At 42.1% G+C, this 23,409-nt stretch overlaps 1 protein-coding gene across 1 annotated transcript in view; it reads right to left on the bottom strand.

Annotated features, from left to right (window-relative positions):
- LOC138298986 (sulfotransferase 6B1-like) overlaps positions 1–23,409 on the bottom strand; it is a 461,021-nt gene that overhangs the window by 86,332 nt on the left and 351,280 nt on the right. Inside the window, exon 6 of the mRNA XM_069236918.1 lies at positions 803–959. Within this exon, the coding sequence (XP_069093019.1) occupies positions 803–959 (157 nt within the window). The remainder of the gene's footprint in view (positions 1–802; positions 960–23,409) is intronic.

A 23,409-nucleotide genomic window follows, 5' to 3' on the forward strand; every position in this document is an offset into this window, starting at 1 on the left:
CTTTGTTTTGACACCACTTGTATGTTATCAGGAAGCACAATACTGTTAACATTTTCAAAATATACCACCCTTCTCCCCCTGGCAGCCTGCAGGATAGTTTATATATAGTTAGGTAGGTGGACATTCATGCACATTAAATGCTCATGTTATACAGATTATTTGTGAAAAACAATGAGACCCATTTTCACTGCTTAAAACTAACTGCACCAAATGCATTCTTTGAATCAAGCCCCCTGCATTTGATCATGTGCTCTGCAGTAATGAAAGATACATGGAGTCAGCAGGTAAACGGGAATATTGGATTATTCAAGAATAGTGTGCCCACTGAATATCAAAACCACACTAACTACTGGACACAGAATTCAGGACAGAAAAACGAAAATAAAATATTGACTGGTAAGTAAGCCTAGATTTCTATACCTAACTCCATATATTTATGTACTTACGTGGTACACATATCATCAAGGTACTTAGATGTGGAGTTAGGAATACTAAACATATGCTTCTCTATATAGAATTACCTTTTGATAGTTTATCCCTCAATATTCTGCCCTGAATATTCTTGTATCATGTTATTGTTGCTGTCGATATTCAATATTACAATCCTTAAGATTATGGGTTTACAAGAAGAGCACTGATATATCTAGCCTCATAGTGCAATATTGGTTCTCTAACAACCCAGCTGACTCATACTCAAATATTTCACTCTCTTCCTCTGCTCCTTTTCTATCTTCAATTGTGTTTTAAAATACAATAACCGAGTCCAATAAAGTGAAATATATACATTTATATATAAGTGTACCTTTTCTGAAAATGATTGAGCCCATTTTGCCATGTGTCTCATTAGATTTTTCTTTCATAGATTTGAAGCTGCATTTATCTGCAATGAATTGAATCTGCTCTTTAGTCAACCGTATGCCGAAGAAATCTGCTATTTGTGTAGTTGCCGCAACCAAATCCTGTAAGTAGAAAAGTCACTTTAAAATTAATATAAGGAACTGATTTTTCTCTTCTTCTAATATACTGCAGCTGATGTCATTCTTACATCTAACAAAATGAAAATGAGAATAATATAAGAGAAAATATAATAGTGTTTGGTGTTTAAAGGGGAAGTATTTAGCAAAAATATCACAGTCTTGTACTGTGAACTGGCATTACTAGTTCCTTCTTCTTTCCCCTCCTTCTAGGGAGATGACGGAAGACCTTGCAGCACCAATCAGTGATGCACACCTTTCTATAATGGTCATGTATCAAAGAGACATGCGGTGGGGGCAATTCAGTGAGCTATATCACTGACTACGCCCAAATGCCTAAATAATTGATGTGATCAAAATAACTCTTATCAGGAAACTAGGTGCTACCAGGTGCCCCCAGATCTGTGAGTGAGTGCCTATATTTTCTATAAGCGTTGTAGATTTCATTGTAATTTAACAGGTATATCTACCTTCAAAGGGCACAGCCTTCAAGACAACACCTGGCCTAATAAGGAACATTAGGGTTTGGAATATTTTGTGACATCGTAAGGACCTTCTTCAAGGCTCTAAGTTAGCACAGTAGGTACCCATAAGAATAGCACAATCCCTTTTAAAAGAAAGCTAATATCTATTATAGGGTAGCAACACTAGAGTCTAAAGCATGCTGTGACAGTGGTAAAAACTGACTGGACTAATGCAACAGAGTAGGCTTCATCACTATAAGGGATAACTGAAAGAAAGTAGAAGGCACAGATAAGTTGAATCCAAAGGGTTTATTAAGTTGCAGTGAAAACTCCTCAACCACCACCCTTGCATCTGCTAAATCTCCTTCCTTCTTTTCCATCAACCACTCTATCTTTTGAAAAGCCCCATCTAACTCCATGGAAACCAAGCTTTGAGTTCCATGTGAATTATGATGTTACATTCTATTGTTAGTGGCTACCACACTCACATGCACACAGTGGCAAAAAGTATACTTATACTCATAAAGGATTAGAGAGAATATGACATCCCCCCCCCTTTGCCTTAAAACTACAAAAATAGAGTAAGATACAGTGTTGGAAACACAAAAGCAAATAGAAAAACAAAACAAAGCCACGTTTTAAACATATTATTTCAGATATTTTGGTCTTTTCTAAGCCCTTGAACTTCTCCATAGATTCTGTTCTTTTCCATATTTTTTTCCTTCTTGTTCTTTTCACCGTTGTCTCCCACAACCTTATCTTTAGACAAGTCAAATCTACTAATGACTTTCACCACTATTCCCAAATTCTGTGTTTTGTGACCCTCTGTCCTCACAGAATTCCCAAATACTTTAATCACCCTAAGAGGTGCAGAAAACTTGGATTGAGACTTTGACAAACCCAACCATTGATTCTTAAACCAGATCATATCACCAACCTGAATGACTGTTTTCTTTACTGCAATACATTCATCATACCTAGTTTCCTTTTCAGATATTCTATTGCGTTCTCTTTCTTCTTTAATTTTTACATTATCATCCACACTCAAGTCTCTCCCCACCTTATCATTTACCCAAAAATGGCAAACAAAAGTATTAGCTTTCCTCTTTTTGAACAACTCAAAAGGTGAGACACCCGTAGTAGTGTGAGGTGTCAACCTGTAATTCTTTATTTTATACTGAACCTCTCTCTTCCAGCACAAATTGTATGCTGTGGTCATTTGTATTGTCTCCTTTAACACCTTGTTTAGCCTATCTACCATACTATTTGTCTCGGGATGGTACAGGGCTGACTTCTTGTGTTTAATGCCTCTGTCTCTAACGTGCTTTCTCATGAGCCTGAGACACCAGTTGAACCCCATTATCGGTTAGAGTGAAAGCAGGAAAACCCTACATTTCAAATACTTGCTCAAGAAAATTTAACACATCATGGGGGTCATTTGACCTCGGTGGTCTTTTTCCAAGACCGCCGAGAGACCGCCGTGCGGAAGACCGCAACCGTGGTGGCGGTTTTCCGCTCGGCCTATTATGACTGTTGGCAGCTCTCCGTCCTTTTACGGACGGAGAGCTGCCAACAGCCATACTGGCGGAGGCGGGGAAGTGGAGGTTGCTCAACCTCCACACCAACAGAACACCGCCCAGTGAATCAAGTCCTGTGATTCGCCGTGGCGGTGTTCTGTTGACGGTGTGGTGTCGGCGGAGCTGCCCCCATGGCTCCCGTCCCCTCCCGGAGGATCGTCGGACAAGGTAAGACGATCGTCCGTGAGGGGAGGGGGGTGAGGGGGGTGTTGTGTGTTGTGTGCATGCATGGGGGTGTGTGTATGTAGAGGGGGTGTGTGAGTGCGTGTATGCTTGCGGGGGTGTTGTGTGTTTGGGAATGAGTGCGTGTATGTCTATAGGTATGTCTGTATAGACGTGTGCGCGTATGTTTGAATGTGGGTGTGCGTGTCTGACTGTGTGTGCGGATGTTGGCATGTATGTCGGTGTGTGTGCATGTATGTGTGTTGGTGGTGCCTGCGTGCGTGTCGTGTGTGTATGAATGATGTTATGTTGGGGGTATGGGGGGGAGGAGGTTCTGCCACCTTTGGTGGGGGGGTAGGGGAGGGAGTTGGGGTTGGGGTGGGGGAGACCCCTATCAGTGCCAGGGAAGGAATTCCCTGGCACTGATAGTGCTTACCGCCATGGATTTCATGGCGGTTCCAACCGCAGGAAATCCACGGCGGTAAGCTGGGTCAAAATACCGCCAGCGGTATAGTGACGGCCGCCGGGCTGGAGACCCAGGTATCCAGCCCAGCGGGCGGAACGGAGAAGCGGCAGATGACCATGGCGGTAACCGCCATGGTCATAATACAAAAAAATAGACCGCCAGCCTGTTGGCGGTCTTACCGCCGCTTCTCCGCCTTCCGCCAGGGTCATAATGACCCCCTATGTGTCTTCACAGAGTTGGTTATTCCCAAACTCAGGCTACCTCGAATACATATCCATCAATACCATTACATATTTGTCTGTTTGAGAATGTCTTATTGGGGCAAGAATGTCAATGGCCACCTCTTGCCAAGGTTCATTTGGTGTATCCCTTACCTTCATTGGCTGAACTGTACACTTTATTGGTTGGCACACACAATTCACTCTCTTACATACCTCTCCACCTGAATGTCCATACCTGGCTACCAATACATCAACCTGAGTCTTTTCTTTGTTTTTGATATACTTGGATGACTTTCATAGGCTAAGGAAACAATTTCTTCTTTTAATGATGTTGAATAACTAACCTAATGCCTCTCAAAACTAAATCATTCTAAAGAGACAATTCATCCTTCACTCTCCAAAATCCTCGCAATTGGTCATTGTCATTGTCTTTCTCTTGCTCATTACACTCGTTCTTGATCTTATATATTACTTGCTACATTAACACATCTTTCCTTAAATCATCTTCTTGTTCTTCCTTCACAGTTTCTTCCCTGATCAAACACATCTGAAAGTCCTCTTCCTCAAATTGATCATTTTCTTCTTCTGTAACATCACCTTTATCCACCAACCTAGAACAGCCATCTGCAATATTATTCCTCACTCCAGGCACATACTCCATGTTGAATAGAAATTATTGTAAAGCAATTAACTAATGTCTTATCCTTCCAGAACAACATCTAATCTTTGTTTCAAAGATCTCTCTAAGGGGTTAGTGATCTGTTTTAACCAGAAACTTGCTGCTCCAAACAAACTTTCTCAACTTCTGTACTGCTCAAAACACCACCAACACCTCCTTCTCAATGACTGAGTAGTTCACCTCGGCCCCCTTTTGTCCTCTAAAGATGAACAGAATCATCCTCTTTACAGTATTATATTTCTGTAGTAACATTACTTCAAGCCCATTTGCGCTACCGTCTGATGTTACCACTGTTTCTTGAACAGGTTCAAAACTTTGCAAACAGGATGCTATCCTTACATTCTGTTTCAGTTCATTGAATTCTGTTTCGCACTGCTCACTCTATTCTAAAGTCACACCCTTTTTTACCAGTAATGTCATATTTTTAGGGTTTTTTTCTGCAAAATTGCTAACAAACTTATTGTAGCTCTCAGTCATGCCCAGGAACTTGATCACTTCCTCCTTGGAATGCAGACTAACAAAATTGTCAATAGTATCCACCACTCCTTCTTTGGTTGAATTCCCGTTGGAGTTAATTTATGACCTAAGTAATTGATTTCCCTTAAATTAAATCAACACTTTTCTGATTTTGATGTCAAACCATTCTCTTTCATTGTATGAAGCACCTCATTTACATGTTCATTGGGCTCCTCCTCACTCACTCCATACACTAAGATATCATCCTGATATATCTTGAGGCCTCGTACCCTTTTCAGCACATGCTAAAATACAGCTGCTGCTGAAATCAGTCCAAATGGCATGCAAACAAATGTATAGGTATCAAAAGGGGTGATGAAAGCTGTCAACTCTTGTGACGATATAATCTCACTTGATAGTAAGCAGAGGTCAAATCGATAGGCAAGAAACATTTTGCCCCTTTTAACATGGAAGGTGTCTCATTTATATTTGGCAAAGGGTAATGATCAACTGTTATTCACTTACTAAGTTCTCTTAAGTCCACACAGAGTCGGACACCGCCATTGGCCTTCTTTGCCATGACTACCGGAGCGAGTCACTCTGTCCCTTCCACTTCCTTGATTATACCATTCTTCTGCAAATTCTCTAATTCTGTTTTCATCTTATCTTTTACCATTAAAGGAACACCCCTTACCTTGCTTACCATTGGTGTTGTCCTTTTCTTTAACTTAATTTTATGGATGTAATTTTTCAAACAGCTTAGCTTCTTTTGAAAACTTCAGGGAATTCTTGTTCATATTGTGGACTACCATTGTTCACAACTCCAACATATTGTATCTTTTTCAGTCTTACTAAGGGAATTCAATTTGAGTTAAGACATACCCTTAAATCCCTCTGATAGAACCAACTTATGAGTGAGTCACACCTCATGGAGACATAGATTTTACCCACTATTCATCTATCTTTAAATTGTATTGAACCATTGAAGGAACTTAATAATTTAATAGGCTTACCATTGTAGCCCTTTGGACATATATCAGGCTTATGCAACTTGACCTTATTCTCCAGCTTTTCCTTTAACATTTCCCCGAGAATCAAAGTTATCTTTGCAGTCAAATAACATGGAGACTGACTCTCCTTCAGTTTGCACAACTTCCTTAGGACCATTCACACCTTCTTTCACTTGTAAAATAATTTCTTCACATAAGGAATCGTCACTGTCACAGGTAACTTCTATAACTTTCTTTTTTTAGAATAGAACTCCTGCAACATTTAGTCACGTGTCCCTTTCTACCACAACTTTTGCATGTAGCCTTCCACCCCACACAGTCCTTGAAATTAGCAAAATGACCCATCTCCCCACACCTGTAGCATCACCTTTGATTTTTCTTCACATCCTTCCCTTCCTTCCCAGAATTCTTTCGGATTTTCTCACTTGTTCCTTGGTCACCCCTTTTTTGTTGATTAACCGGTTGTACAGAACTTACTTTCTCATTCATCTCTCCCTTTTTAATTTCCTCTATCCAATGTAAACTGTGTTCATGAGTTTTAGCAAGAGTCACCACTTCAGTAAGTGAGGGACTGTCTTTTTGTCAAAATGCTTCCTTTACCTTTTCTAATTTACATCCTAACATGAATTGGTCCCTCAAACGCTCCTCATTATTTGCACCAAAACTGCATGTTGAAGCTAGCTTCCATAACACAGTCATATAATCTTCTACTGCCTCTCCAAAACTCTGTAACTGTTTGCCAAACTGGTACCTCTCCAAAACTGCAGAAACTTTGGGTAAATAGTGTAAATCCAGCTTTTTCAGGCAAATTTCATATTCATTCAGGTTATAAACCTCATCTAGCATAAGTTTAGGTAAGTTCTCAAATACTTCCTGGCCTTCAGAACCTAAGCAATGCATTAACAAGGACATTTTCTGCTCAGTACTTAAGGAAGTTGCACAGACTTTTACATAATGCGCAAAAACAGACTTCTATTTCCTCCAAGCATTTGGTGGGCCCCCAGGACTCATAAAAAAACAGAGGAGGAGTTACATTTTGCATACTGACTCATTGCAACTTAAATATCACTCAAAGACTGTAACTTCTATTTCACTAGTTATACTTGTGTTCAAAAATAAATATATCTGTGAAATTAAATGGTGTGCCCGTTACCGAGCAGTTTGTAGATATGTTTCACACTATGTGTTGAATTGTTAAGATGACCACTGTAAACATGAAATAAATACTGACACAAAATACCTCAATCTAAAGGTGTGCCAGCCACTGAACACAATGTTTAAAGTAAAATGCCATTCACTCATGTATCCCTTACTGAACACTCTTACTGTACAAAGAGTAGGTGTGCCCGTCACTGAGCTTCTGGTATGATTTACACTGTTGAACAGTGGGTCCACTGGTGTGCTCGTCACCGAACATTTTCTGTACGGGAACAGTAGGTGTGCCCATCACTGAGCACCTGGTGACATATATGATGTGCCCGTCACCGAGCACTTGGTATCCCTCACTTTTGCTTTGGATGACAATAGGGTTTGCCCAATTATTCAAGATAGCAGCATGAAGTTGCACTCATAGGGACTATTTACAACCTTGGCGGAGGGGATTACTCCGTCCCAAAAGTGACAGCTATCCTGTGCGCTGTTTTACAAGTTTCATAGGGTATAATGGAACTTGTGATACAGCGGGAGGGATATCCGTCATGTTAGGGACAGAGTAATGCCCTCTGATAAGGTCGTAATCAGGCCCATAGTCTTTCTACAGGGAGTGCAGCTTGAACAATCAACATAGCTATGTGATTGCAGATTGCTGTCAAGCATGCAGAGACCCCAGCAAAGTAACACAGGAGCGCTTGAGCGGCCAGCTTGTGAGGACAGATAAGCGCTCAAGGAAACAACTTGTGGTGAACCAATTGACACAGGTACACACGAGCGGTCTCCGCGTCACCCACTGTAATTTACCATTGCGCACAGTACATTTCTGTTGTACAGATAATGTCTATTGGTGCAGAACACAAACACTTTCCAACTTGATATATTTTCCTCAGCTACAGGGAGTAACAACCATGTAGCCACAGTATGACAGATGAACTGAGATTCAGTAAAGCGTCCATATATTGAAATGTTATGAGTCAGTTTCGGCAGTGCCACTAAACAAGAGATAAAGGCTGGTTTACTTTAGATTTGAAACACAAAGATGCTGACTGTATCTGAATAGGACACTCACCCAGGATTTTGTCAAACCTGAGAGGACGTTGAAATAGGCCATACCGTGATTTGAGGTGAAATAAGGCGTGTCAGAATCTACTCTAAGTGGTCTGATTAACAGAAAGTAAGTGTTGCTGATTTCTAAAAATCATCAAGTCAATTCAAATCATCAAAGGTTCAATTTAGCTGGGCATAGGGAAAGCGTGCAATTAGCAAAATCAGGGGAATATACATGTGAGTAAAAAAGGAAAAAAGAACAAAAAGGGCAAAAAGATTTGGAAAAAGGTAATCTCGGGCAACAGACTACTACCTAATGTGGGCAAAAGGTAGGGAAAAATGGAAAACGTCAAAATTTCAAAAGCTCAATCAAGAGTCTTACGCAGGGGATAGGAAGAAAATCTTTAAGTCTTAGCAGGCGATCTCAAAGGGACAAAGAGGAAGATACCTCTCAAAGGGGCTCAGCATGTTGGGTTCTTCATCTGCATTTTAGAGGGGTCTCAAATGAGAGGGGTCTTTCCAGAGGAAAATCTGACTAAAGTCCACTGGTGAATGACATATCAAAGTTCATACAGCAATCTGATTCATTCAGGACAACAGTTCATTTTACGTTGAAGGGGCATCATCCAATAGAAATTCATCAAACAACTCCAAACTGCAACATTAGCATCTCTTCCTAGGTCTGTCATGGGAACATCATCCAACCATATAACTCCACACGAGTTTAAATTGTTTAAATTGCCAGCCCACAGTCCAGAATGTTCCACATCCAATGTCGAATTGTATAACTTTGTATGTGTTAGACAATAGGGATCTTTTATCAAAGGTAGGCTTCTCATGGGAACAAAGTCTGAAAGAAAGTTCATGTTAAGGAAATGACTTTGCATTTTCTGCACAGTTTCGACAGGGCCTAGCAGGCCTCACATGCTAAGGCAAATGAATTAATACAGCACAATAATATATCAGATAAAACACATTTTAGTACGCAAACTGTTAATTCTTCATTAATAATTCTTCATTAGCATTCAGATTACAATAACTTAAAACGAGGTAACTTTGTTAATATATTTCAGTCAGTATAATGTGGAACTGCATTTCTCTAGTTTTACACACATATTTAAATCATTAAACGTTAGAAATTCAATATTGTTTCAATACATACTATTAGTCCAGGGTCTGAATTACATCATAATGTCAGTTTAATCCTTCAAACATTTAATTAAACCTTGATACTACCAGGGTTTCTAACATTAGTCTGAACAAATGCACATTTGAAATAACTTTGCTGTGCTTCACTCTACAATCAAACTTTTAGTACTTTAGTTAAAATAATGGATAAACTGTCACATACAGATGACTTCTGTGACATGAGGGACAGAACTAACGTTTCTGCTACATCAGTATCGTCTACTGTTACTGGAGTTAAGTGTTGGTCTTTTTACTGAGGCATTCACCACAAAGTACCCCCTTGAATGCAGTACATTTGTTTACACTAGCAAATGCTTAACTTTTAGTTTTTGACCAGAAAAACTCTGTGCAGTTCTCATACTAGACTGACAATAGAAGAGAACAGATTGCTGTAGTCCGTATCAAATGAAAGGTGCTTAATGTGTGCCACTGGGGGCTGGTGGTGGGTACTGCTGCTCATTTTTAGGGACCAAGGCTTATTTCACTTCACCACACTTTGTTGAGAGAAAAGCAGAAAAAGAAGAAAAAGAAAAGAAAATAGCGACAAAAGGAGAACACAGTGATGAAAAAAACCTAAAAGTGAGGCAGAGAGATAGGAAATGAAGATTGGTGAAGAAAAGTCTGTGGTGAATTAGAAATTATGCAGCTTTAGTATTTTGAAACCCTGACATTTGGTAGTGCCAACCGCAAGCTCCAAAGAAAAACTAGAGAAACTTTGCCCACCTACAGTATCTTTTAACAAACTGCAGGTGGAATCATCAAGAGATCAGAATGAGCCAGCAGTATAGAACCACAGGGTGATATTTATCCACTGAAAAAACAAAGGATAAAGTGACATTATAGTTGTGCGTTGACATAAGATAAAAACTTATGTATGGGAACAAAAAACACTGAAATTCACCAGTTACAGTTTACTGAGCTAACTGTGACTTAAGACCCTACTGTGCACTGCTTATGACCTTGCATATTGCATATATTCATGTCATGAATTCTTCTTGTAACAAAACTTGTTAATGGGGATGTTGGTAGAAGGTATTCACATTTGATGCACCTTTTAGAATCACAGCAATGATCGCCATGCATTTGTTATAGCTTGCTTAAAGTTGAGTTCTCACAATAACAGCTTGTAAATTAGGTGGTCTGAAAAAAGGAATTACTTGTGGTATTTGAAAAAACGTTTGTACATTTTCACAGATGAATATTAAGTGGAATGATTTTTGCTTGTTTTTGCAGTTAGCACATGGATGATAATCCGTTAGCCATTTCTGTTTGTTTCTGCTGTTGGTATTTCAAATAAGTTCTTCCCTGGGTAACTGCAAAGAGCCTACATAACCTATAGCTTAAGACAGCATTGTACATGTTGCTCAACTTGCATTATTTATGTGACTCAATGTCAATGCAAAAGCTGTAAAAAACTATATGTAGGCTAAACAGTCAACAGCTTCTGCAAATGATTGAGGAACCACAAATCAACTATTATTAATAGGGAATTTGACCAGCCTATAGCCAATCATTTTAACCTAGTGGACAATTTGCTATCAGAGAGAACATTTTCCGAGCTCATTGTAAGATAGACTCTCCAAGGAATCGTGGTACATCAGATCGCATCCCGTTATCTCAGTTACCAAGATCTCCCTCAGGCAAAGACAACAGAGGCAGTATATATTTAAATAAGCATTTATTAAAATATCTGCATCTTAGATAGAAGCAGGTGCATATTGATAATGAGGATAATGAAAGACAATAGGAGCGGGCATGTGACTAGGAATGTAAAACACAAGAACAGTCCTACCATACTGTCTGAACAGGGGAGAGGATCTATAACCCCTCACCTACACTGAGTATGAGCACAGCATACTAAGCCTAATCTGCCCTTCGGGTTTCCCCTGTAAGAACATCATCCCTCATACCAGAAGAAGAGGCCTGAGGTCTAAAGAGGCACCGTCCCCATCTGGATCAAGGCTCGGCCGTCCAAGGTAGCTGTAGCGAAGCTTGAAGCAATCAGCATACAGTTGTGGCAGTTGGCTGGAATCTCCTTCTAATGAGTCTGGGACTAAGGGGTGTTTTATAATAAACCAGTTGATATTCTAAGAAATGGTCCCCACATATGAGTGTGTTGTTTTCTGTGAATGCATGAGACACAGCATACCACATTTGTCCGCAACCCTATCTGACTGTAGCTGTGGAAAAGCACAAAGTGAACTATATGTCCTACTAGGAACACAATGCTTTCCTAGGCAGAAGAGCAACAAGATAAAAAGAAATAAAACAGCACTGCAACTGAAGCTATTGCTAGAAAAACAAAGCAATGCTGAATAAAATGTAGGCGGGTGAAAGTGCACAGCTGCAAGCCTAGTTAGCTAAAACAATGCACCTGAAACATGGCTAAAATAGTTACACAACAATATATATATATACTCTTCAAAGAAAATTGTGGGGAAAATTGATGGTTTCTTTAATTGAAGCAGTTGCCCATGGCTGAGTTATTCAACTCAAGGATGTTTAGTTATTGAACTCACACCTGCGGGCATGATTTTCCTATTTTCATATTGTGCGGCAAGCGAGGGGTATTTGGTACACAAAATGTAGTATTGGGACTGTGTTAATGGAGCCAGTTAAAACATTAATGCAATTGCCAGTACCTGTATGTTCCAATGCCTATAAAGGAGAGATGGACTACTGATGCATTTATGCCTAAATGAACTTGATGTGGTGAAATACTGGGGCTGTTAGTGGGAATACAGTCATGTAATAGCAGAATATCATGGCGGCTGAAGATAACAACATTCAGTGAAGGGTAGCTGCAGTCTTTTGTCACTGGCCGTAATGGGAAATCCTCCAATGGGAGCGAATTTGTAACTTTTAAAGATCTTCACATTTGTGTGCCAGTTGCCTTTTGCATTTTAATTTATAAATAATGAGGAAGGCATCATAGCTGAAACATGTCTGCTTCACTTAAAGAAACCATCAATTTACCCGGTGAGTGCTCCTCAATTTTCTTTGGAGAGTGTTTATTCCGTAAGACCTACCCTCACCTAGATGGAGGCACCCGCTTGGAGTTCTGGAGTTTTGTGTGAGTTGGTAGGAACTAGCTCATTATATATAGTGAAAAAAACAAAGGTTACTGGGACGTTATAGTTAGGTTCTGAATTTCCTTGCACAAAACCATAGAAATTCAGCAGTTATAGTTATTGTTAACTCAAGTAACTATAACACATGCCCTAAGGTAACTATAACTTGCGGCCCCACCATGCACAATTTTCTCATCAATAATTTTATCGCAAATTTGCAATAATAATATCAATGATGCATAGACGTCATTAATGATGTAATATGTGGAGTAATTAGCTGTGCATGGCGCAGGTGCAAGTTATAGTTATCTTAGGGCACAAGCTATAGTTGCTTGAGTTAACAATAGCTATAACTGCTGAATTTCTATGGTTTTGTGCGAGGAAATTCAGAACCTAAGTATAACGTCCCTGTAACCTTTGTTTTTTTCAGTGAATTTCTATGTTTTTTTAGCATGCGCTGATGTTAATATAAGCAGTGCGACAGACGGCCTTTGCCCATGCACAGCAGTGGTTGTCAGCAGGGCCCTGCCTATAGGCAGGCCCATCGGCCAACCCTCCTGCATGCACCCAAACCAAAGCTGCACACAGCCTTCACCATGTGCAGCGTGAGGTTAGATGCAGTGAGTGGTTTTCAGTTTTTTTCCTTCACTGGAACCACGGTTCCACCTTTGGAACCACAGGTCCAGATTCGAGGATCCACTTGTGGATCAGCGGTTCCATGGATCGGATGAAAAAAATAAGTGGGTCATATCTGTCCTGACCCCTGTATCTTGACCCCTTATGTGTTTTTGTACTCCAACCCATGAGCTGATGCGACAAACGTAATGGCGGCCACAACTTTTCTGTCAGGTTGCGACCAGCCAATCAGGGCCTTGCCTTTCCTCTGGATTCGTGAATATGGCCTGCATCCATTCCCTGCAGCCAATCCCTATAACCACCCAACGTTGTGCTGCGCTCAGCCTTTGGCCTTGCATAGCAAGTTTGCAGCAGGGCCTGGCTGTGGCTGGTCCCTGCGACCAACCCCCAAAACAACCCAACCCTGCATGGCCCACCCCCCACAGGCTGATATTAACCCCAGGAACCCCACCCTCCAGGGTCCAACATAATTATTTAATTTTTTGGGGGGGACTGTGGGCTGCCCTCACCCCCCACCCCAGGCCAATCTCAGCCCCAGTATCCCATCCCCTGGGGCGTGGCCTAAACATTCGAAGATTTGGGGGGGCAGGTGGGCCGTACAGACTGAAACAGGCACTTTCAACACCAGCAGCAGACTGCCAGTTAACTACCTGATTATCAGCAGCTTTACTACAATGTCCTAATGAGCGACTAGAGTGCTAGCATTCTGAATTTTTGCTAAAAGTGTCACACATCTAAAAGCCATTTTGACAGAATCGAATTCGAATACTGAAAGCATTTTCTACTGAGGATACAGGAGTAAATGAGGAAATTAGGGAGCTTTATAACAAATAAGTGTCCCAAGATGGCCACCAGAGAAAAAAGAGCCTGAATGTTGCACAAATATCACCCAAATGTAACCCAAGTATAGCCCAATGACAGACGGGTGCAAAACACTTGATTTCTTGCAGTTTTATATAATGCAAACTTGACCCGAAGGCATTGCAGTGCTTTGCATGAGCATCAGTTACATTACACAAGGACACATTCATTTTGGTTTTAGGAGTGGGGAGATTGAGTGATCTGCCCAGATTCACAGGATATTGCACTGATGCTGGAACGCAAACTGGGTTTCCCAGTTACAAAGTCTGCAGCTCTGGATAAAACGCCACATCTTCTTCCTTAAGTGACACATATAATCAAATCATCAACTGGATAAAAAAACATAAATATTGCAAATAATTTAAAAGTGCTTTGTAACTATTTGAGAACTCAGACAATATGTCCCAATTTTAGTTTTTTAGACTACTAACCATAATTTCTCTCATTTTTATAATTTCTAAAGGAAATGCTTTATGGATTATTACATCAAGATGGCGTCAGGCATGCCAAACTTTTGTATTAAATATAGAATGTTAGCAATCTAGTTGTTCATTAGAATACTGTGGGGAGGCAGAGGTCAGGGCCATGGACTGAGATAATTGAGGGCGGGGAGCAGGGTGTAGAGGCAACAAGTTGACCATGCTGGGTAAGCGGGAGGGGCAGTGGCAGCACTACGGACCATGGAAGGCAGGGTAAAGGGGGGCAGGGGCAAAAACCAACCATTCAGGACAAGCAACAGAGGCTGTGGCAATATAACAGACTGTTGAGGGCAGAAGAAAGAAGCAGTGGCACTACAACTTTACATGCCATATACCTTTTTTTAAGGGGACAGGGGCCCGCCTACCCTGGCTGATTTCAGCCCAGGGGACCCAATCTCCAGAGGCCCAGCCATCAATCCTGGGTGTATTAAGGAATGCAAGGGGAGCCTGAGGGCCCTTGCGGTCCCAGCTGACTCCCCACCTCCTGAGAAAGCCGGCATTGCTTTTGCACACAGGGAGCTGCTAAAGATGCAGCTTCCTGTCTGCAAAAGCAATTGTTTCCTCTATTCCCCTGCCTGCCCCTGTTCACAGCAAGTGAGAGCTGTCTGACAGCTCTCACTTGTTGCAAGTGGAATGTTTGCTGTGACTTGGCGGGAACTGTCAAAGTTCCCGCCAAGTCACAACAAACAGCTATGTCTCGGGGGGTGCATCCTGGGACATAGCAGGATCTGGCCCTGGGGGGGGGGTGGTGGTCCCCAGGGCGAGTAATGGCTACTTGAGGGGGGCCCCCATCCAACATGTAAATAGCCTCGGGAAGGTGGTGGTCTCTGGGATTGGGGGTCCGTTACAGACCCTCTTCATTCTTTACATTCAGCCCTGGGGAGGTGGCAGTCCCCTGGGCTGTGGGGGGTCCACACCCCTCCTAATAATATAAGTAAATTGTCCCAGGGAGGTGGCAGTCCTCGGTGCTGCAGGGGGCCGTGTGGCCCACCCACATTTCTTTCATTATTTGCCCCGAGGAGGGGGTGGTCCCTGGGGCAGTGGGACTACCACAGAACCACACCCTAGTACAATATATACATTTTGCCCCAGGAAGGTGGTGGTCCCCGCATATTATGAAAAAAAGCCCCAGTGAAGTGGTGGTCCCTAGGGCAGGAATAAGGCTAGGAGATGGGCCCCGTGCGCCCCCCTCCTTTATTTTAAACATGCCCCTGGGACCTGGCCCACCCAGGGGCTTTAATCAAAGAAGTGCAGGAGACCAAGCTTGTATGTTTTTTATAAACGTTTACCACAAATTCACACCGTTCTTGTGCATTTGTGACATCGTCATTAATTTGCGCTAATTTTTTTAAAGAGCTTTTTTACCCTGGCAAGGTCCCCCTAGTACTCCAGCACCAGAAACAAGGGGTCATGGTGCCCCTACCCTGGCCCCTATTCTTAGAAATTTTGCAATTTTAGTTATAGTTATACTTATAGTTATACTTATCTGAAGGAGCTATAACTGAAGGCGCAAATTAACTTTGGGTAACAAGTTATAGTTTCTTAACTTAATTATAACTATAAATATAACTATAACTGCTAAATGCTAAATGCTCAGTGAATACGTATATATATATACTCACTCATGCGTGGATCAGACCAAAGGTTACAGGGACGTTATAGTTGCTTCACGTTTTACACATAGGAAACCATAGAAATTCAGAAGTTATAGCTATACTTATGTTAAGAAACTATAACTTGTGGTCCAAAGTTACTCTATGGTACCAGTTATAGGACCCCTTCCCCTTTGTGTCTGGAAAAGAAAAAAAAAATTCAGAGCAGGCAGTGGTCCAAGGGACCACTACCTGCCCTGAAAAATACCAAAACTAAAGGTTTCGGTTTTTTTTTCAAAGTGCAGCTCGTTTTCCTTTAAGGAAAACCGGCTACACTTTGAAAAAAAAAAACTGCTTTATTTAAAAGCAGTCACGGACATGGTGGTCTGCTGTCTCCAGCAGGCCACCATCCCCGTGAGTGCCCTGAATCGCTATGGGGTCGCAAATTGCGACCCACCTCATTAATATTAATGAGGTGGGTCTTTGCGACCCCATAGCGACTCGCAGAAGGTGTCTGAGACACCTTTCTGCATTCCAAATTGCGAGTTGCAATTTGCGAGTCGCTGGGACTCGCAAATTGCAACTCGCAATTTGGAATCTTCCTACATCTGGCCCATAGTTTCTTCAGATAAGTAGAATTGCTAAATTTAGAAGGGTTTGCGTGTAAAATGTGAACCTAAGTATAATTTCCCAGTAACCTTGTCTTTTTCAGTGAATTTCTATATTTTTAACGTAAGGTAATGTGTATGACTATACGTTAATCCAACTACCACCGCACATGGTCAAAGGGTTGGGCAACCCCCTGCATGCACCCAACTCCACATTGTACACGGCCTTCAGCGGTTGCTCAACAAGGGGTGGGCCGCAGGGCCTGGCCTGCGACCAACCCCCCAGCATGTGGCCAACCCCATGCTGCACAGAGTTTTTGGCCATTTGTGGCAAGGGTTTGGTGTATGAGTGGGTGTATATTGTTTTCATTGTGCTTCGGATCTGCAGATCCATCGCAAAGTTACACTGGGGGTTATGCTGACTGCCTCCGTGCATCCTCAGATCCTCCCATAGTCCAAAATGAATTTTTGCAACAATTTCTTCCCCATGAGGGGGTCCCTCAGGGGCCTCTCCATCTGTCTAATGGAGTCAGGATGCTTGTATCCTGACCCCTTATGTCATTTTTCACTTTGTATCCCCCTGCAACCCAGGCCGACCAATAAATAAATAAAAGGGCAGCATGTTTTCTCTCAGATTGTGGCCTGCCAATCTGGGCCTTGCTTTTGGCTTCAGCTCCACGGAAGATCCACTTCCCTAGATATACATAAATCTGTTTCCTTTAATAACTATACAACTACTGACCAAATTTACACAAAATTCCAAAAAGCACATTTTCTGGACCAAGATCTAGCTTTCTGCCAAATTTGGTGTATATTCACTGTCTAAAATCCCTTTTTGGAAATTGCATGGGGAAAACATGGTTTGGGACTCCCCCTTTTTCTCAGCAAGCCTTTGATGAATCACCCCGAAACTTTCAAGACAGCAGCTGAAGTGAATGGTAAACTATTTGGAAAATGTTGTGAAGTTTCGTCAAAATAAGTTATAAGCAAAACAAAAAATGCCATTCCTATGGAAATTAGGTCCTAACTATAACTACCTACTGACAATGACCAGTAGTATATAAATATATATATAATATATATGTATGTGTGTATATATATATATATATATACCTACATAGTCCCCCACCAACTTACAGCATCCAAGGGGACTTCATCCCCCAATGAGTAGTACACCAGGAGGTGCCTTTGCAGAGTGGTGGGGAAAGCGGGCGGAGTCTCCCACAAGCTGTCAGCAAGACTGCTGTGTGGTACTTACTGGTGGTAAAAAGAGGGGGGTTCTTGGCCACGAACAACCCTCAGCATCCACAGGGACTGCATTCCCCCAATGAGTAGTGTGTCAGGAGGTTCTTTTTCAGAGTGGCACAGAAAGGGGGGAGAGCCACTGGCAAACTTTCAATTAGGTGTGTCATCGGCTCCTCTTTCGAAGTAAATTAAAAATATGCTTTTTTGCCTTGGTGAGGTCTCAGGAGGACCCCAGTACCAAGGCTAGAGGCTTAGGTTATCCGTATCCTGCCCCTTTTCTTTTCATTCCATTTATTTTTGGGCCCTGGCTGAAGCCAACTCTCAAAATGGCTGACAATATTTCCTGGTTGAAGTGTTGTCTGCCATTCAGATCTAAGCACGAGATCACCCGGATCTGCTGCCCTAGATATCTATATTTATTTTCCATATAATATCTCACAAACTACTGAATGGATTTACACCAAATAACAAGAAGTGTGCTTTCTGGACCAAAAGCTACCTTTTGGCCAAATTTGGTGTATTTCCGTCAAAGGTTCGGGCTCTAGTTGTGTCTAAAATCTCTTTTGGATTTACCATGGGAAACACATTTTTTTTTACCCCCACCTCTTTTCTCTGCCCGCTTGACAGATCATGTTGAAACTTTCCACGTACAGCAAGACCTTAAAGGACAAGTTTTAGGAAACTTTTGTGAAGATTTGTCAAACGGTGCCTAAGATATAGCCAAGTCAAAAAACGCTTTTCCTATGAAAACTAGGTTCTAACTATAACTACCTACAGGCGACTGCCAGTAGGTAAAAAAAAAAATATATATATATATATATTTATATATATATATATCCAAAAAAGAAGAAAGAACTCTGTGAAGTTCCCCCGTTTAGGTAGAGAGCAGCTCTAGTAAGGAGCACCCTGCAACACCAGCGACACTCTAGATTTGCTCATCTTTACTCATTCCACATTGGCTTGGATGGGATTTCACCAGTCCAAAGCTGTAATACTGTGCCTGGAGTGGTAATGGCTTTTTTTATTTTACTGCTCAACGAGGATGACACTGTGTCAATCCTATGCTTAAAGATTTTGCTGTACAAATGGAAAAATACACTATCCCTATCTAGCTCGGTGTGGATAGCACTGTGCTGATCCTATGCTTAAAAACGTTGCTAGATAAACAGACATTTGTGGTGAACAAAACTAGAGTGTCGATGGTGTTGCAGAGTGCTCCTTACTGGAGGTGCTCTCCACCTAAACTTGGGAACTACCAGCAGTATTCTCTTCTTTTTTGAATAATTAGTGCACCACTCTAACAATGAAAGGGTTTTGTTTTGAGATATGTATTAAAAACATGTGGTCATTCCCGAATACAGAGAGACTTACTTGATATCAAGGGTCAATAGACCAGAAACGCATCGGGTTAATGAGCTTCCTTGCAGTATATCTCTATAATTAATAAAGCACCTGAAACCACTGCAACTGGGGGTTGATGTACTTCTTTTCAGGAGAAGAGAAAGAAGTGAGTGCTGGAATGTATTCTCGGGAAGCTCTGTTCCTGTGACATCGACCCGCCCTGCTAGCGACTTGGGCTCTCAGAACGGAGCAACTTTGTTGTGGATAATTAAGTAAGTGAGCCTGACCCGCCTACCCTCGCCAAGAAATACCAGGATAATCCTACCAGAAATTGTAGTGACGGCAGGCAAGGGATGAGAAAGGGAAGATTTCCTCTTGATGGCTGAAGTGGTGAAAAGTGTTTACTGGAGATGTAAAAGCAGAAAATGCAGGTTTGGCAAGCTGAATATGGTGCATTGTCAACATTTTGAATTGGGATTGAGAACAGCAGCATTTTGGCACTGAATTAGTATTATGAATCACGCGCATTCGGACAACTGAAAATGTTTTATTCATGTTTTCAATTGTGCATTCTGAAGGAGATTATGACCAGCGTCTTTAAAAACACGTGGCCATTCCCGAATACAGAGACTTACCCGTTATCAAGGCTCAATAGAGCAGAAACACGTTGGGTTAGTAAGCTACCTTGCAGCATATCTCTATGTTTGAGAAAGTGCCTGAAACCACTGCAACTGGGAGTCGATGTACTTCTTTTCAGGAGAAGAAAGAGAAGTGAATATGCTGTAATGTATGTTGGTAGGCTGTGTTCCAGTGACATCGACCTGCCCCGCTAGAGTCTGGGGCTCTCAGAACGGAGCAACTTTGTTGTGGATATATATATATACATTTATATATATATATATATATATATATTACCTAGTGGCGGTCACCACTAGGTACGTATAGTTAAGATCTAGTATCTATATAAAATGTGTTTTTTTACTTGCCTATATCTTTGGCGCCGCTTGACGAATCTTCACAAAACTTTCCAAAAATGTTTATCAGTCCTGTCAGCTACTGTCTCGAAAGTTTCGGGGTGATCTGCCTAGAGGGGGTGGTGAGGAGAGGGGCTGAGAAAAAAGAGGGGTCCCAAAACATGTTTTCCCTATTCATTTTTCAACAGGGATTTTGAACAGCAATAGCGCAAAAACTACTAGATGGAAATACACCAAATTTGGCAGGCAGGTCCTGAACCCGAAAGAGTGTTTTTTTTTTTTTTTTTGGCATAATTCCGATCAGCAGTTTTAGAGAAATAGAAGAAAATCAAATGTTTTATATCTAGGGACACAAAGGATTTGCGACCCCTGCCAATCTCGTGCAGAGATCTAATTGGCTGATAACAGAAGTCATTGAAGTGTTGTCAGCTGAAGCCAAGTCCCAAAATAAAAGTGAAAAATAAAAAGAAGGGACCAGGGTACGAACACCCTGACCCTTTGGCTCTTGTGGTGAGGTCCCAAAGGGACGGCCCAGGCTAAAAAGCATTTTTTTAAAACTTTTTACAAGCTGAGTCGTAGTGGATCTCCCAATGCCATGGGGACTGCCACGTCCTGGGGGTTTATATTTTTGTATGTGGGTGGACCTGTGCCCCCCCTGATGCCCTGGGGTCTGACACCCCCCCTAGGCTTTCATATAGTATGCAGGGGGCCAGAGATGAAATGCTTCAGCAAGCACGGAGCTGCTGTCAAAGCCGCTCCGTGCTTGCTGAAGCAATGGCACTGCAGGGGAAGTCTTTCCCTGCAGGCTTCACTTCCCCTGCAGTGTCAGGAAGTCCGTAAAAGGCATTTTATTTAAACAAATAAATAAATAAAACATTTAAAAAATAAGGAGGGACTGTGGAGGAGCCTTTAAGGGCTCTCTTGCGGTCCCGGAAAGCCCATCAAGGGCTAAAGTTAAAAAAAAGAAAAACCCCCATGTTTCAGCGTGAAGGTTGCTGACCTTCACACTGAGCAATGGGGGTTCTAGTTCAGCTAGACTCATTTCCATTTTTTTTTATTATTATACTTAAAAAAAAAAATAACTACATTTTTTGTAAAACCAACAAAAAATCCTCATTCTATGTATATGAAGTATATACCACGGGTGACTCCATACTGTGCTGCGACTAGTCCTACCTATGACAGTCAACCCAAATATTCTGATAAGGAGGGCATGTGAATGTTCCATCACTAGGAAAGTTTAACAGTCAAAACAACAGTAAATAAACAGACACACTGCCATGAGATACTAGGATTTGAACCTTCAATTTTTAGAAGTCATTGCATGGAGAGACCAGTGCAATGACCACCTCTGACTCCCTCCCTCTCTCTCTCTGACTCTCTCTCTCTCTCTCTCTCTCTCTCTCTCTCTCTCTCTCTCTCTCACTTCCATCCCATTAAAGGATGGAAAAGAGAGAGAGAGTGACAGAACCACGGGAGGACCTCAAGGCCCCCGCGGTCCAAGCCAGCTCCCACATCCTGTGGGAGCCAGCATTGCTCTCACAAGCAGGGAGCTGCTTTAAATAGCAGCTCCCTGCTTGTGGAGCAATGTTTTCATCTGTTTTCCTGCACACATATTTGTGTGCAGGGAAACAGATGAAAACTTCACTTTCTGCAAGTGACAGCTTTTTGGAAGCTCTCACTTGCAGAAAGTGAGTGTTTGTTCTCACTTGGCTGGATCTGTGAAAGCTTCCGCCAAGTCAGAGCAAACAGCTATGTCCTGGAAGTGGGCTCCCCAGGACACATCAGGAGCCGGACCTGGTGGGTGGCAGTTCCAAGGACCATCTATGGCTCCTCGAGGAGAGCCACGTGGCCACAGTCAAACGTGTATTTCCCCGTCCAGGGCTCTGGGGGTCCAAAATAGACCGTTTTCATTATTTTATTAATGCCCCGGGGAGGTGGCAGTCCCTGGGGATCCGGGGGGCTGGTGGCCTTCCTGCATCCATTTTGTAAATCGCCCCAGGGAGGTGGCGGTCCCTGGGGCTGTGGGTGGGTCCGGCGGCCTTCCCGCATTCATTTTGTAAATCGCCCCGGGGAGGTCGCATTCCCCAGGGCTGTGGGGGGGCCAGGCAGCCCCCCACATCCAAAATATGAATGCCCCCGGGACGTGGCCTACTCAGGGGATTATACAAAACAAGGGCAGGTACGAATTTGTGGTGTTGCCACAAAATCACAGCAGAAGTTCTTTGTTTTTAAAAAAGTATTTTATAGCCCTATCACCAGAGCTAAGGGGTCAGGGTGATTCTACCCAGGCCCCTTGTCTTTTAATTGTTGTTATTGGATGAAGTGTTGGCAGCCAATCAGAGCTCTCCATTTCCTGCACAAGCTCGGCATTATTCGTGAAGTCATCGGGGCCAGAGATATAAAAATTTGGATTTCTTTAAATTTCTCAAAAACTAATGAATGGATTACACCAAATAAGCAAAAGCATAATCTGCCTACCTAAAGCTAGCTTTCTGACAAATTTTGTGTAATTCATGCAGTGGTTCGGGCTGTAGTTGTGTTCAAAGGTCCTATAGGTATTAACATGGGAAACACAACTTTTTTGACCCCCCTTTTTCTTGGCTCCCACTTGATAGACCACCCCAAAACTTTCCTTGCTCATCAAGAATCACTGGGGCACTTTTTTTTTGAAAATTTTGTGAAGATTCGTAAAACTGCGCCAAAGATATAGGCAAGTCAAGAAAACGCTTTTTCTATGGAAAAATGGTCCTGTATATATATATCAAGAGAGAGAGAGATAGAGAGACTTTAGTTTGTAAGAATATTATGTCTCCAAGAAATTCTGTGCTACCTCTGAAAGAAGAATGGTTCAAAAGATTGACCCAATGCTCACGGATTGAGGAGCTTATTTGTGAGAAATTGGTTTATTAGTGGATGGTACTCCTCTTCAAGTAACAATAATGCAACTATCCTTGACTAAATCCAATTAGGTCTTAATAATTTAAACTAAGTTCAACCCTTGGTAGCTGTAGCACTCTAGGTAAAGGGGCCAGCGGAGTCCAGGGCAAGTTCAGTTGGAAATAGTCATGTGGGCTCCTCTCAAAGGTTGGCATCTTACAGCTTGTCAACTAGCTCTTGGGTTCCACTCTTCTGTCCTGGATTCAAGTGACAGTAGTTCCAGCGCTTGGGGGTTCTCTCTATAGGTTGCAGGAGGTGCAGTCCTC

This window comes from Pleurodeles waltl, chromosome 1_2, assembly GCF_031143425.1.
Source record: "Pleurodeles waltl isolate 20211129_DDA chromosome 1_2, aPleWal1.hap1.20221129, whole genome shotgun sequence".
NCBI classification, from domain to species: domain Eukaryota; kingdom Metazoa; phylum Chordata; class Amphibia; order Caudata; family Salamandridae; genus Pleurodeles; species Pleurodeles waltl.